This window comes from Leopardus geoffroyi, chromosome D2 (assembly GCF_018350155.1).
Source record: "Leopardus geoffroyi isolate Oge1 chromosome D2, O.geoffroyi_Oge1_pat1.0, whole genome shotgun sequence".
Classification (NCBI taxonomy): domain Eukaryota; kingdom Metazoa; phylum Chordata; class Mammalia; order Carnivora; family Felidae; genus Leopardus; species Leopardus geoffroyi.
Genome location: NC_059334.1, coordinates 74,115,372 through 74,132,052, shown reverse-complemented (window position 1 = coordinate 74,132,052; position 16,681 = coordinate 74,115,372). Strand labels below are relative to the sequence as shown.

Sequence of the window (16,681 nt, the reverse complement as noted above, 5' to 3'; positions counted from 1 at the left end):
CTTCTGGAATCACTGACTAATCTCTGAATGCTGAGACTTTTTTCCCCTCATTCCTAGTTTCTCACATGGTTATAGAGGAAGTCAATTTTATGCAGAACCATCTTGAAATAGAGAAGACCTGTCGAGAAAGCGCCGAAGCTTTGGCAACAAAGGTGAGACTCTTTAAAGAAGGGAATTCTACTTGAGCTTTTTAATTTCTACGTGCTTTTCTGAAGAGTGGCCTCTGCCCTTTTCTGCCCCTCTGGTTTTCTAATCCGTTGTCTCCACTCTGACGATGAGGACAGTGTTATAAGTTCTCAGACTCCTGGAAGCGGCTTATGGAAATACCTTACTGCATAGGTTATTTTGATTGCAACGGGGCATTTCTTTATATGTATTTCAGCATTTGTGCTTTTTTGCCTGTGAAAAATGGCCCCAGAGGAGTTCTTCCAGCTGGGCTTCCTAGATGTCTGTGCACTGGGTGAAAATGTTAACCAAGTTTAAAACTAACCTGGTGGGACGTAAAGGATCAGTGAGTGTTTCGTGTTTGATGTAGATGAAAAAGTCAGCCTCCAGCCTTATATTTCAGGTGATTATTTGTGAAAGCAGAGTGAGGGCATATGCTAAAGGTGACCTCCAGGGCTCTGCTGATTGCTTCTCGCTGATGAATTTACCAAGAGTGTAATTTTCTATATTCTGTCTCATCAGAAGTACATTATTATTAAAGAATGTTTTTATCTCCGTCTTACATATTTTGGGTTGAGTAAAATGCATCTGAACCACTTCATCAGGAAATGGATGACAGCAATTTTTAGCCAAATATCATTAGTAATTGCCGGTTGTGTGTCTTTCCCCTCTTCCCCATCAGGTGCCTCCAAAGTGTGTCTTTGGATGTGACTGAAATTCTGCAAATCAGTCCATCAGTCCGTCTGTATATGTCTCTATTTAATTTGTGTGCATTAGCAGTGTGCTTGCTAGAGGTGTTTGCTTAATTGTTTGCGTGATGACACTACGTTGGGATTCACAAGATAATGCAGCCAGAGCCTCAGAATATAAATGATGTGCATGCAACCTCCCTTCTATTATTTGTGTCTGAAGAATACGTAGCAGCGCGGGCCTTCACTTTCAAAACGATGATGATGTGAGCGTTCTCCCCCCCCCCCCCCCCCCCCCCCCCCCCCGCTGCATCCGTGCTACACGTCGCTAAGTGTTCACTGGTCCACAAAACTGCGAATTCTCTTCTCAAGTCCTGAGGGTCTTCTTTTGGAACAAGTAGAAAAATGTAGTCGGATCGCACTAGCTGCTCCGAATTTGCAGTGGCTGAGGATGGTCTCTGTGTTTCCTCTCGCTATTCATAAGTGCCTAAGTATTCCTGTTGCCAATAGGACACGTGGAACGAAAAGGCTTGACTGACTCTCAGGATGGGCAGACTTCACGGAGAGCAGCAGTTTGGGAGGCGGTGTATACAGGTTTCATTCCCACATGTCATTTTGGGCATATGTGACTGACTTTGGGCAGGTTAGTTCTGGTTCCTGGACTGCTGTAGTCTCCTCTTAAATGACAGGATAGACTAGAGTGAGGACTGAAGGGAGAATGGGGAGGACTTTTCTTTTTTTCGTGATGCACTTTACTCATGGGTCTGTACAGGCCCCTTTATTTTTTTTGTTTTTATTTTTTTAAGCTTATTTATTTATTTTGAGAGAGAGGAAGAGAGAACATGAGCAGGGGAGGGGCAGAGAGAGGGAGGGAGAGAGAAACCCAAGCAGGCTCCTCACTGTCGACGTGGAACCCGACGCAGGGCTCGCTCGAACCCACAAACCGTGAGACCGTGACCTGAGCCGAAATCAGGAGTTGGTCACTTAACCCCCTGAGCCACCCAGGTGCCCCTGTATAGGTCCCTTTAAAGAAAGATTTGATTCCTGCCTTTCTGTTTTTAACTAACAGGTGACTTTGAGCAAGAGAATGCACCTCTCTGAGCTATAGTTGTCTTAAGTGTCAGGGTAGACCAGTGTTGATTTCTTAAGAATACCCTACACCTACTGGTGGCCATGTGTGGGCTGAGAAAGCTGCCATGTGACTGTTATGGTCATCCGTGGTTATGAACCACTGTGTTGCTAATCTCAAAGGTCAGTTTTGTAATTTAGTCTTGACCATGGGACCCTTCCCTCTGCCGTTTGTCCTCTGTTCTTTATGAAGTCTTTTGAAAATGGACATACGGTTTGTTTTTGAGGATACAATGTGACCTCATGGGACTTGGAATAAAAACACAAGTCAACAAAACCTATAGATGTGCTCATTGGATCTGGAAGATCCTACAGCTTTGAATGCAAAGTTTGGAAGCTTCTCTATATGTATGATCAATAAACCACACGTCCTGATTTAGATACCCCAATTGGCATTTTTGAAGGTAGGCTCCATTTTTAAAGCAGCAAAGTTTCTGCAAATTTATTCTTCTTTTCCTGAATCTTTGCTTTCAAATTAATGACAAATGGAATGTTTAGTTCTCAAGGTGCAATTTGCATAATGTTCTTAAAAGCAAGGGTGGGTACTTTGCTAAAATGTGTAGGTTAACCTGATAAATGTGGACCAGTTATTTAAACCATATGGTCCAAATCTGTTTAACTTGCTTATTTTGTATCTTTAAATATTCATTATGCTGCACCCAATATGAAAACTACTTAAATTTGAATGTACTAGAGGATTCTGTTACTGTAGGGTTATAGAAGATTTAGTTTTGCTTTGTGACTTAGAATGGTTCCAAAAAACAGTTAGCATGCCGTTAACATATATAACTTGATGAATAATAACTTCGGTGAAATTGCATAGCCAAAATTTGTGAATTCAGAGTTTCCAAAAATACCCAGTTAGCACGGTCATGAGATCTTTATGTACATAAATCTTACGTTTCTTCTTCCGAAACACGAGAATGATGTTTCAGAGAAGACTTTTGACGTTTTCTAGGTGGCTTTTCTGTTTTTTTCTATTTTTTGTGACTAGGCTCCATGCCCAGTGTGCTGTTTGAACTCATGACCCTGAGATCAAGAGTCCATGCTTTACCTACTGAGCCAGCCAGGCACCCAGTGTGCGGCTTTCTTCTTGAGTTAGTAACTTTGCTAAATAGAGTAGTACGGCCAGCCGAGGGCTGGTGGATTTTAGTGCCTGACTTGATAGAGAGAGGCATTAAACTCTTTTGAGGGTAGGACTGTTAACTATCAGGTTATTATTATTGTGATGGTGGCCCTGGAGCTGACGTATTAAGCACCAGATGGCAAAAATTAGCATTTTTGTGCTTTCGTGAGTATCCTGGAGGAAGAAAAAATTGCATGGATCATGGATGTATATCTTGGTTGAAGAAAACGAGCTGATAGACTATTTCCAAAGAAAAATCAGATGCACAAACTAAACTTCTTTTGTAAGAATGAGTAGCGAACACTGAATTTTTACTGCATGTCAGTCCCTGTGTTAAATACTTTATATGTAATATCTCCTTCAATCTTCACATTATGGAGTAGAAGCTATTTTTCTCCTTAGTTCGCTGATGAGGAAACTGTCACCCTGAAAGATGAGGTTATTCTAGAGGCAGAAACATTTGATTACAGAGCAGGATTCTTGACTCTGCTGATTTTATAGAAATGTATAATAACACATTGCCTTTCTCTGTATCAAAGATTCTTAGCACTGACGTACATTAGAGTCACCCGAGGACTCAGAGAAAGTACTGTGCTGGGTGCCACTCCCAGAGGTTTGGGTCTGTTGCAAGCCTGTGCAGTGAGAGTTTTTAAAAGCTCTCTAGAGATGTTAATGTGCAGAGCTGGAAACCATTAGTTTAAGTGGTAGGAGGCAGAATTACAAATGAAGGCTTGAGGGTTTTTTTCACCTTTTCCTTAAATTGTTATTTCCTCCTAACGTTCAGAAAAGATGGTGTTGTCCGGGAATTGACCATGATCCTTAAGCACAGCATAGGTCTACTCTGTAGCATTCGTGGTTCAGAGAACCCACAGCAGTCTTCACTTGAATGTTTCATCTGAAGAGAGAGAGGCCGAGAGAGAGGACGGGCTCCCATCTAGTTCTTGATCCTGTAATGTATCTTGGGGAGCTAGAAGCCCGAACTGTGGGCTGGGGACAGGGAAGAAAAGGGCAGTGTCAGATTCTCTGAATAGAACTCACTGGGCTTCCCAGGGAGAATCTGCAGAAGGGTTCATAGCCATTTCTGACGGATTGATTCTTCCTGACTCCCCAGAGAGGTCAGGGAAGCCTCTTGTGCTCCAGACCAGGCTACTTAAGATACATTTAGATTCAATGTTATTGGGGTGAGAATCAGATCTCCCAGTTTGAAATGGTCTGGGCTTTTCCCTGAGGAGTCCTAATTACCACAAATGAAGGGCCAAAGCCTAACAAGTAAGTACGAGCACAGCTTACTCTGACATAAGGTGATTAGTGGAGAAGGGGAGTTAGCTTTGCATTGAACTAGGTCTCTGTATTAATTTCCAGTGTCAGTTATGAAATTCACAACTTGTCGTGTTGGTCATTGGCCCTTACTGAAAGAAACATGGTGTCATCTCTAAATGTTCGTGTGTTCAGAGAAGACCTTTTATTTTGCAGTCTTGTAAGAGAAAACATGAGAAAACCGTATTTTCCTTCTGTGGACTTTGGACCCAGGTTTAGTTTTTTTTTTTTTCTTTTTAATGTTTATTTTTGAGAGAGAGCGCGTGCTCACACATGCAAGTGGTGGGGAGAGACAGAGAGGGAGACAGAGGATCCGACGTGCCCCATGCCGTGCTCAAACTCACGAATCCTGAGATCTGACTGGAGCCGAAGTAGGAGGCTTAACTGACTGAGCCACCCGGGGGGCCTCCCCTCCTCCAAGTTTACTCTTTGTGTGTGCTTTGTACTAATATTCATATGGACATAAACATGAACCAAAGAAGGCAATGATAATTGAGCAACTGAAACTAAAAAGCAATTAATTTCTGCAAAAGGAGTAACAAATACATTAATGAATTAGGATTTCTTTTCTTTGCTGTGAATTGGAACTCTTTGTAGAGATAGTAGAAACATACCTTGTGCTTTCTTCCATTGTGTATTATTAGAACTCTAGACGGAAACACGTCTTGAACTGGCTTAAGAAAAGTAGGAATTTGTTAGTGAGGGATATTGGAGAATCCCACGGAATCTATGAGCTAGGAGAGTATTTCAGGAATGGACTGGAGCCCTGTGGGAAACCCATCTGCATTATTTTCCTCTGCCTGTCTCTACACATCAGCTCCATTTTTGGCTTTGCTATGGACTCCCTTCCTCTATTCCTCAATTCAGAGTTGGAATGTGGGTGCCAATAGTTTCTGTACATGCAGACGCGTGGAAGGAAACTCCTCTCCGTGTTCCAGCCTCCAGATTTCTGGAGAACGGATCCGTCTGACCAAGCTTGGCCTCGTGTGCCTAATCTGTGGACTGATTAGCTGTGGCCAAAGGGATAGGGTGTGCTCTGGGGGAACATGGTTGTTCCCGTAGCAATCCTGCCGAACAATGAAGAAGAGTGTAGCAGTGTCCAGAGAAAGAGAGAGGGCTGAGCTAACAAACATTTACAGGGCATGCATAGCAGCAAAGAAAACATTTTTTTGAAACAAAATGCCTTAATTAAATTGAAATAAATTGAAATTTGATTTAATCCAGACCGGTATTTTATCTTAATTCTTCTTATATCATCTGTTATAACTAGCATTTTCCCGTGCTGCTGGCTGTAATCCAGGCATCAGGTCTTACTTAACGTAACAAAGTCTATACTGATGTTTTATTTTAAGTTCTCTTATATTATCAGTTATAGCTAGGATTTTCCCAGGCTGCTGGCAGTCATCCAGGCATCAGGCCTTACTTTAATAAGTTTAATATTAAAAAAGTGTAAATAAAACCTTACTTAATGAATCTTCTAATTGTTAGTTCACGCTGTGAATGTTGATGAATATGGAAGACAGAAATACACTTAATCTGTCTATTGTTTAAAAATCCAAGACACTCATTTGACTGCTGTTAAAATAACTGTTTTTATATTTTGCCTCAGCTAAATAAAGAAAATAAAACATTGAAAAGAATCAGCATGTTGTACATGGCCAAGCTGGGACCAGATGTAATAACTGAAGAGATCAACATCGATGACGAAGATGCCAGCACAGATCCAGAGGGTGCCGCGGAGACTTGCGTCTCCATCCAGTGTCAGAAGCAGATCAAAGGTGGTATTCTTGGCTCAGTCACCGAGCATATTTTTGATAATATTTCTCAACCTTGGTTGTACATTGGAATCACTGGAGAACTTTAGAACTTGGGTTCTGCCTCAAAACATTTCTGATTTAAATGTTCCAGGGAGTAGCCTGGTTTGAGAATCACGACAGGACGTGACGTTGGTGTGTTACGACTTTCTTGTTTGGGATTAGGCGCTTTTGAAAGTACTGTCTTGATAGAAACAGCTAGTCTGTAAAACTGCTTAAAAACATGGACTATAGTTAAGATATTTTTGTTAAGTGAAAGAAAGAATGGGGCCACCTGGGTGGCTCAGTCACTTAAGCGTCCAATTCTTGACTTTGGCCCAAGTCACAATCCCAGGGTTGTGAGATCAAGCCCCACATCAGGCTCTGCACTGAGCCTGAGCATAGAACCTGCTTAAGATTCTCTCTCCCTGTGTCCCTCTCCCGCACTCACGTACATTCTCTCTAAAATAAAATTTTAAAAATATGACTTAATTTTATCCATGATTATATATACACATAATTATATGTACACGTTGTTTATGTTAATGATATAGGAAGGCAGTCTGGGGCTCAGTGGCTTCTGGGGCATTTTAGCCTTCGGCGCATGTCAAAAGCAATACTCGTTAGTTTCTTGGGCAGATAAAACTTCAGTTGCAAGTAGGAAGAAAAAAGTAAGAAGAAAGCCATCCTTACCTGACCCTCCACCCCCTTAATCTAAGACAGAATAATATTGATATGGTTGGAGAAGGAGAAGAAATGTCTAGGATTTTCTTTTGTTCCTAGTTTCCCCTTCTGTTAGGTCTTGGATGATCTGGTCTCTTGTTCTTCCTTCAGGATTAGCCACCCAGTGGAGACCGTGATTTTGAAATAAGTGTCTGAGAACTCCTTCAAGCTGGGTTCATGTAAAAGTTTGATTCCATTTGTAAATAACCCCAGAGAAGGTTTTTTTTTTTTTTTTTTTTTTATTGTTCTTGGAGAAGGGTAAGAAATTAAATGCAGTTAAAAACCAAGTCACAAAACTGTAGGCCTGGGTATCAATTTAAGTACTTGGTGCTAAGCTGTGTATATATATTTTTTAACGTTGGAGTGGTGGAAATAACTTTCATCTAATACCAAAAACATTTTCACTTACAGTTGCTAATATTTCCATCTTGGTAATCCAGTCTTCGTTAAATCCCAATAATCAGAAATATGAAATAACTTAAGAAACCATGCACCAAAAACTCTGGAGAGAAAATTACTAGAATTAACCCTTTTTCAAAGAGGTTGTATTTTGAGTCACTTCAAATAGTATTTGAGGGCTATCCACTGGCAGCAGGTCAGGATTTTGTTCTGCAAATGAAAATCTGCAAATTATCAGCTGCCCATTGTTTTTTCTATTGTATTGTGACGAGAGCCCATGGCCATTTTCAAATAAAGAGGAAATTAGTACAGTGCCTTAATTCGTTTCCCTGAAATCTTAAAAAAATTTACTTCTCAAAGGCCAGGTAGCTTTCTAAAATATGTGTTTCATAGAATGTAAAGAAAACATGATCTAGTATATTTAAGGACATGGTGAGATCATGAGATATAAAATTATTAATAACTGTGGCTGTGTACGGGGGCACAGAATGAGATTTCCATTGTCCTCTGCTTCTTGATTTTTGTTTTAATTGTTAAATAACCTTGACCATAAGCTACACGTGCACTGGCATTTTCAATTCTTTTGACAAGATTGATTTCTTCTTTTAAGAAGAAGTTCATTGATATTGTTTCCCCCTTTATTTTTGCTTTGAAAACGCAGAACTTCGAGATCAAATTGTATCTGTTCAGGAAGAGAAGAAGATATTAGCCATCGAATTGGAAAATCTCAAGAGCAAACTTGTAGAAGTAATTGAAGAAGTATGTATCTTAGGCCTGAAAGGCAAGCCTTTTGGTGTTTTCAGGGCATTGGAGACCGGCTAAGTTAAAAAATTGCCTTTGGGAGTTCATTTCTGACACGAGAACCGTGTACTAATCTTAATCTTCTCTTCTACCCCCTGTTTCAAACATACAAAACACCGTAGACAAGAAGATCGTGACCATTCGTATCCTCACTACTTAGCTCAGTAAATAAAGCACCAAAATAGCAATGAAGCTCTCCCTTTGCCCCCCGTCTTTCGCCGTGTGAGACAGATTTGTAAGAACGGCACCTGCAGTTTAAGTCCTCCACTTTATTGCTGCTGGTGAAGAAGTGTGTTGCTTCTCCTTCAGCTGGTTGGCCGAGTTGGGCTGTCCTTGTGTGCCGCCAACATAAGCACACGTGATAGGCGGTAGAATGGGTTCAAGTGGGTGTTTGGAGAATCTTCTTATTTTTCCGTGTGAATGGTCTTGAGGGACAGGAGCACATAATTGCCTTTCTCTGCACGACGCTTTGAGGAACTGCAGTCTTGATTTAGCTCGTGTCAGTGAGTGGCTCCCAGATTCTGCAGCCCAAGCTTCCAAACCCACACACTCCAGCACCTAGCTATCCCTCCGGTGGCTTACAGGTAATGCCAAGGCCTCGATCCCTGCAGTGGGCAGCCTCATCCAGTTACCTAAGTTTGCACAACGTATCTGACCGTTTTCTTAAGGGCCATCGTGGGAGACATGTTGGGAAGCAGTGGCCACCAGTTTCAGCCTCGCTCCGGTTTCCTTACTGTGGCAAGACATCCTAATGAGAGAGAAGAAGGGTGATGATATTTTAGAAGTGGGATTCCTGTTGGAGATCTTATACCAGTTACTAATTCAAACCAAAATCCAAAATCTAATTTATACTAAAAGCAACCAGTTCACAGGCTCTGGCATGCTGATTGATTCAGTCCTTTTCCAGGACCACGATCTTAGTTTGTTTCTTAACTGTAACCATAGGAGAGAGACACACACATTTTGATGTACTCTGTTCCTTAATTATGATTATTTACTGATAATCCTGCCCCCTCCCACTTAGAAGTGTTATCAGAAGCCCTTTCAGAACTTATTTTTGTTATGACTATTTCAGACGTGTGGAAAGTATCAAAAACAAAATAACAAATATCCATATGTCTACTACCTGGCTTAATACGTAGTCTTGAAAATCCCAGTGGATTTCTTCCTGACTGCAATCCCTACTCTCCCTGCCCTGTTTCCCTGAACAGTCGTTATTCTAAACTTGTTTTTTTTTATCATTCCAGTGCGTGTATTTACATCTTTTGCTATAATAAATAGTATTTTGAGGGTTTTTAAATGATGTAAATGTACCTGCTTTTTAAAATTCAATATAACGTATTTGAGATTTATCCTCTTTGATAAATGTAGCTTTACATTCTTTTTTGTTTTAATTGGTCCTATATGATATTCTTTCCTATTGACCGATGTCAAAATTACCTCAGAAATGTGTTTTGGGGGAAGATTTTCATGTGTGTTTTACTCAAGCCCAAAGTCATCAAAGTTTAAGGTGTTTTTTTACTTAAAAAAATTAATGTACGTTTTACTTAAGCCAAATGTCATCAGAGTTTGAAATGAATACCAAAATTGAGTATTGGATCTCAGACCAAATGATTCCTCTATTTTCTGGGTGCTTTCTGGTTGGATTTTTGCATTTTAAAATATGAGCCATTTACATTGTTAGGGACCAGTGCCATTTGGAATTTGTAAATAAGTTCTCTACCAAATGTATATCCTAACTTAAATAGCTACCTTTGAGGCCTTAAGAAGGACCTTAATAAAAGCCCAACACGGTAAAGCCAATGACTGCTTTAAATTGTAGCTTTGTGTTGAATGTTGGACAGCAGTTTGAGTGTTGCACATCGCCATATGTCATGTTTTACAATGTTGGGTGTTTCCTTCCCCCGCAATCTCACAATTTTAGGTAAATAAAGTTAAACAAGAGAAAGATGTTTTGAATTCAGAAGTTCTCGAACAGAGAAGAGTCTTAGAAAAATGCAATAGAGGTATGTGTTTCCAGTCTTTTTTCTCCGATACATATGTAATTTATTTGGTTTACATACATTTTGTGTTGTTTTATACTTGTGCCTAAAGATTCTTGTAGCAAGAATATCTTGTAGCAAGAATGGTGTTTTTTTCCCGATTTCTAGCAATGAGTCTCTCTCTTTTCCGTTGTTTTATCACCCACCTTAGAGTCTTGTGACTTCTAGGAAGTGCTTTTGCTTGAGGAAATTACAACCCACTTTAAACCCAAATACTATTCTGTCTCTAGGTATCCTGGGACCATGGCCATATTGACTCTCCCCTAGTATTTATGTATTTTGTAGGTTATTTTTAATCTGAAAGAGAGGAGGATATCTACATAGGTACATGCAACATGATATGATTTTATTTATTTATTAAAATTTTTTTAATGTTTGTTGATTTTTGAGAGAAAGAGAGATAGAGCAGGGGAGGGGCAGAGAGAGAGGGAGACACAGAATCCGAAGCAGGTTCCAGGCTCTGAGCTGTCAGCACAGAGCCCGACATGGGGCTCAAACCCACAAACTGTGAGATCGTGACCTGAGCTGAAGTTGGATGCTTAACTGACTGAGCCACTCAGGGGCCCTGATATGATACAGTTTTAAATTGAGAGGATGTAGAAAATGGGGCAAAGTGAAAGTAAAATGAAATACTGATACACAGATTACATGCTTGCTCTGAAGTCGTGCACATTCCTGCCTGTGTGCCTGAAATCTGGCTCTGAGCTGTCCGGCCGTCAGCATGATGAGAGGTTCATGATATGTATCTGAATCACATAAAAATGAACCTCTTGATCAGGAGAAGCAGACCTGGTCCCATGGTGAGAAGGAAATTTCTCCAAAGGCTACCTTTAAAGAAAACAGAATCCTTGCTAATGAAACACAGCGTCAAGTCTCACGGGGACAGTTTTTTAATGTCCCCTGGTTTAGGACAAGAGAGTGATGCCGAAGTGGAGTTCTGCAGACACAGTTCTGAGCTTTTTCTCCCCCGCCCCTTCACTCTCATTTCTAGTTCAGAAGCTACAATACTGAAAGGAAATCTTCCAGCCTTCCCTGTTGTGATTGGTGGTGGTTCTCCACCTTTGTGTCACGAATTGAGGTTTTTGAATAAATGAAGGACCTCGTAGTTAAGTGTGGGAGATGTGATAGACTGTGACATTTGCTCGGCTGTCTCCACATTTAGGAAGATAGTAATGGTCTTGACGTACTGTGCTAGAAGCAGGGGGTTCTACGAAGGTTAATCGCATGGGTCCTTGCCTTCAGAGAACCCTGTATCTAGGAAGAGAGAGAGATTATGTAAATGCATGACTAGGACCAACCTAATTTCTTCCAGAATCCAAGTAAAGAGGGCCAGGACATGTGCAAATTCACTTTGTATTATGGTGCTCTGGACATAGAAAAGAGAGTCAATTATCTTGCCCTGGCTTCCGATACTCACCGCCATCTTTGTTTTCTTCCTGAAATTTCTTTTTTTAAATAGGTTCGAAAATTATTTAGCTCTCAGGGACCTGTAATTCACATCACAGACCACCACTTCTATTGCTTTACTTGGTAAGACTTTTAGTCTTTCCTCTGAGAAGGCAGTAGGTTTACGGCGTAGAGTTTGAAATTCTATGTCATTACACGGCAAACCCGTCCTTAGTCCGTTAGGACTGAAGTGTCCTGGCGGCACTTTGTGTGAAAGGAGCCATTAAGAGAGCCTTTTTAAAGATTTTATTGATATGACTCAGCTCGGGCTTGAAAGTACCTCTCCAGAGGCAGATTGAGAGACTAGTGTGATATCTACCTATGTTGGGCCTAATTTCTAACACCGCCATCACTCCTTCTGGCCTGTCTATATCATTATTTAACAACACAGGCCTCAAAATGTCAAAAAGTAGCAAAGCTTTCACGTGGCTCTTATTTGACAGGACCTTGCCTTGGAAGATGTCTGTCCTGCATCGATTCTTTAATTCAGAGCTCTGACTCTGGGCCTGAATGGATCTGAGCCCGTTTCTCTTTATAAACATGGAAGATACTTAAAAACAACATATATGCGTATGGATATGTGTGTGCATATGTATACATATGTATACATATATACACACACGTGTGTGTATATATATTTTTATGTTATATATATTTATATATATTATACACACATATATATGTTTTTTCCTTTTTATTCAGGTAATATACTTTTTTGGTGGAAAGTATAGATTCATGTAGGAATAGGAAAAGGGAAAAAATTTCAAGGTTTACAGTTCAGAGATAAGCACTATTAACATCGTGTATATTCTTCCAATCTAAAGAAAGCTCTCTCTGTTAAATCGTTTGCTAAATGTGTTTATAACATTTATGGAAGATGAAGAAAGTATCAGCAAAGAAATAATCTCTTTACCCACTGGTACTTTACAAGCGCCCTGAACATCAGTCTCCATTTGTACCTCTTGGATTTTTATCATTTCTTTTCTTTATAATAAGTTCTACCAACTATGTAGATCTCTCTAGACAGCACGTTGTTTAACTTTGCATATTTTTGAACTTTATATTAACGGTAGCCCTTCACATGTGTGCTTCTGCAACTTTCTGGGTTTGTGGGGTCTATCCCTGCTGAAGGCCATTGGTGTGGTGTGTTGATTTTCACTGCTGCACAATATGCCATTCGATGTCTATACCAAAAGTCATTGACCCAGTATCCTGTTGGTGGATGTTTGAGGTTTTTTTCCAGTTTTTTGCTATTCCAAGTCAGACGGTCATGAAAATTCTCACAGGCGTCTCCTGGCGCACATATCCAAGCATTTCACTAAGATCCACGCCAAATACAAGTTTATCCTCTGTCCCACTGCGTGACGCCAGAGGACTTACTAAGTAGGTTTACATTCTGGTTAGCAGTGCGTTTGTTCCCATGTTCTTCGTCCTCTCCTCCAGACTTGGTGTAACTCTCCTTAATTTTTGCCAGTTCCCTCCTTGTGAGTATAAAAAGGTGCCTGTGGTTTTACTTTCCGTTTCTCTGATTACTAATGAAGATGAGTATCTTTCCACGCGTTCACTGGCCTCTCACGTTTTGTCTTCTGCGAAAGGCCTCGTCGATCTGTAGCTTTTAAAAAAAGGAAGTAAGCTCATTTAAAAAAAATACCATGAATGTCTTTTGGTTCAAGAAATATGCTTCTACGATGTCATTTCGATGGCAGAATCATATTTCTTGTAAATTATATACTCTACTGGTCGTCCCCCATGAAACCATCTGGATGATTTCACTGTCGTCTATGGCGATGCCGAAAGCATTCTCGCCGCTTAACCTCTGGACGTGCTCATGATTTGCTCTCTCGGGGGAATCAGTACCTTCCTAAACGTGCAAGTGTCGAGTCAGAGGGCGTGAATAGTTTTGGATTTTTGATTCACATCGCCGAGTTGTCCTCCAAAAAGGTTTGATCAATTTATATTCCAAGCAGCGATGGATGACGGTGCTTGCGTGCCGATGCAAAGAATCTCTTCAGCACTGCTTTTCACCCATCTTCCTGATAGTCTGTGTGGCGTCTTGTCCATTTCTTTTCCTCCTCTCCTCAGTGTCCATGCTGGCGGTAGAAGAGTATGAAGAGATGCAGGTTAACTTGCAACTGGAGAAGGACCTTCGAAAGAAGGCGGAGTCATTTGCACAAGAGGTAAGTATCCAGAGACCTAGTTTTTTCGTTTTTTAAAAAATTGTTTTAAACATTTATTTGTTTTTGAGAGAGAGAGAGAGACAGGGCATGAGCAGGGGAGGGGCAGAGAGAGAGGGAGACACAGAATCCAAAGCAGGCTCCGGGCTCCGAGCTGTCAGCACCGAGCCCGACATGGGGCACAGAGAACCCACAAACCGCGAGATCATGACCTGAGCCGAAGTGAGACCCTCAACCGACTCAGCCAACCAGGCACCCCTCCAGAGACCTAGTTTTAAATGTTTGTTTCTTAAAGAACTTTGGAGATGACGTATCAAAATAGGTTTTTTTTTTTATTATTTTTTTTAACGTGTATTTATTTTTGAGACAGAGACAGAGCATGAACGGGGGAGGGGCAGATAGGGAGACACAGAATCGGAAGCAGGCTCCAGGCTCTGAGCCATCAGCCCAGAGCCCGACGCGGGGCTTGAACTCACAGACCGCGAGATTGTGACCTGAGCTGAAGTCGGCTGCTTAACCGACTGAGCCACCCAGGCGCCCCCAAAATAGGTTTTGAAATTGAATAAGAACTTACCACTTTGTTTCTAAAGATTTTTTAATATATTTTTTTAAGTAATCGGTACACACAACATGAGGGCTCAAACTCACAATCTAGAGATCAAGAGTTGCATGCTGTACCAACCGACCCAGCCAGGCACCCCAGAACTTATCACTTAAAATAAGGGAGGCGGCTATGAAATAGCGTCAAGGTCCCTGATCGTGGTGTCAGTAGATCTGGGTTCAAATTTTGGCCACGTCAGTCAGTCACTTGTCATATGACTTAAGAGTATTAGCCTTCTTGGGGCTTCACTTTCACTGTCTGTAAAATGGGTGATGCTTGCTAGTGGCTCAGCCAAGTGATTTCAAAATCACATGGCAGGATTCTTCAATCCTGGTACAGGATTTTGTACTGTAACATGCTGTACAAGGGAAAGAAATTCTATTTGGGGATGCCTGTAACTTACGATGAGAAGTCCAGCTTGAGTACGGGGTTCCTGTATATTTCAAAAAGCCCTAAGAATCCAGGGTCCACCTCCAATACCACCCCAAACAACAGTATCATGGTGTTAGGATTTCTCTTCACCTCCTAGACGGTGATCTCCTTACATAAGCTGATTCTTCCACTTGCTGTGGAACACTGCCACGCTGTATACCCATTATCTCGGCCTTTCCCCAGAATAATGGTTTTCCTCTCGTGTCAGAGATAAGCTTTGAGCTTCTCATGTTCCGACCACCCTTCATTGACCTGTCGTCACTGGGTTTTTCATGGCCCTGGGGCTGGCTTACAGGGAAACGATGAGGCACCAGTTGGCTGAACTATAACAGCTTGTGATATGGCGCTGGTCTGCCCGAGATCTCCATCTACCTAGAAACAGTTTGAGTCTGCCTGTGCCCTGTAGGTTGTGCCAGAAAGTAGCTAAGGAAACGTAAAACATTCATAGGTAGAAGTAACCAAGGTGTAGAAGGAAGACAAAGCGTGGGGTTACGGGAATGACATTTGAAAATCAGATTATGGTTTTGTGCAGGAGTCTTTCTGCACTCGAATGTAGCTGTGCTAGCAATGAACTCTGTAAAAGGTTTCGTCCGAGACGTCGATTTGAAATATTATGATTCATTTTATTCAGAGAGTTTAATGAAAGGTGAGTAAAAATTGTTCTCTTGTTACTTGGAAGAAAGAGAAAAGAATTGAAGTGTGTCAGAGCCCTTCGGAAAAGCTACAGCGATGTAAATAATGGCACCAGATAAACAGCCGAGGGGGAGCGAGAGTAGGGATGATGTGAAGACGCCTCCACCGTAAAACTGAAAAGGCTGGCTTGTTTTCGACCCGAATGCCAGCGTCTGATTTTGAGAGACATTTTCACTTTTACATCTGTTGTTCGTGGAACAATATTAGAATACAAAGCAGCTCGAAGAAAACTTGAAGGCCACGCAGCAGCAGAGAAGATAGACGGGAGAAGCAGGATTCTGCTAAGAATATGAAAATGAGTGGTGGACCCTGCCCTTCACCTGGTAGTGATGGGCGGAAACGCGACGCTGACCTGTGACCCCGGCACGAGGAGACGGAGGTGGGAGGAGGGAGAGCAAGGGCACTTACTGGTGCCCTCAGTACTTGCAGTGGTGCTCGATGTTTTTTTATAGTATCTACATTCGACGTGCACAATAGCGAGAAGAAAACTGGTTTTTTTTTCAAAATATGGTCAGATCGGAAGCCATATACCTTCCCCTTTGCACGGTTGACAGATTCTCAGCTTTTCCACGGAAAACTACTGCTCAACAGTGCATGACTTGATTTAACAAGAGAAGTGACTCTTTTGCATTTTGGTTTTTAGTGCATTTAGCAAACATCTTCAGAAACCAGTGTCTGTGCTCATGGGGGGGTGGGGGGCTGTAATGGCGAAGGAAGCAGCTATGACCCCTGCCCTTCTGGAGCTTAAGGTCTGGAGCCTTAGAATTCAATAGTTAACTTACTTCATGTTTTTAACCACAAAAGGAATGCATATACCTTGTAAAAAATACAAACAGTTCTAAAATGTGTAGAGTAAAAAAATAGGGAGTTTTCTCCACACTCCTACTTCTACCTGTCCATTAAAAAAAAGTGCATGTGGGGGCACCCGGGTGGCTCAGTGAATGAAGTGTCCGACTTCAGCTCAGGTCATGAGCTCACGGTGTGTGAGTTTGAGGCCTGCGTTGAGCTCTGTGCTGACAGCTCAGAGTCTGGAGCCTGCTTTGGATTCTGTGTCCCTACCTCTCTGTGCCGCACCCCCCCCTCTCAAAAATAAAATAAATAAGCATGCAAGTTAGTGGGTCACAACCAGAATTTCTTTTTAAAAAAAATGCA

The 16,681-nt window shown here is 41.5% G+C and overlaps 1 protein-coding gene across 3 annotated transcripts in view; it reads left to right on the top strand.

Annotated features, from left to right (window-relative positions):
* Positions 1–16,681, top strand: part of SHTN1 (shootin 1) — a 100,514-nt gene that overhangs the window by 32,941 nt on the left and 50,892 nt on the right. For 2 of the 3 annotated variants that reach the window (XM_045439086.1, XM_045439088.1), the window contains exons 4-8: positions 58–152; positions 6,035–6,203; positions 8,002–8,099; positions 10,066–10,147; positions 13,712–13,806. In XM_045439086.1, the coding sequence (XP_045295042.1) occupies positions 58–152; positions 6,035–6,203; positions 8,002–8,099; positions 10,066–10,147; positions 13,712–13,806 (539 nt within the window). The remainder of the gene's footprint in view (positions 1–57; positions 153–6,034; positions 6,204–8,001; positions 8,100–10,065; positions 10,148–13,711; positions 13,807–16,681) is intronic. The other variant, XM_045439087.1, reaches the window with a different exon arrangement.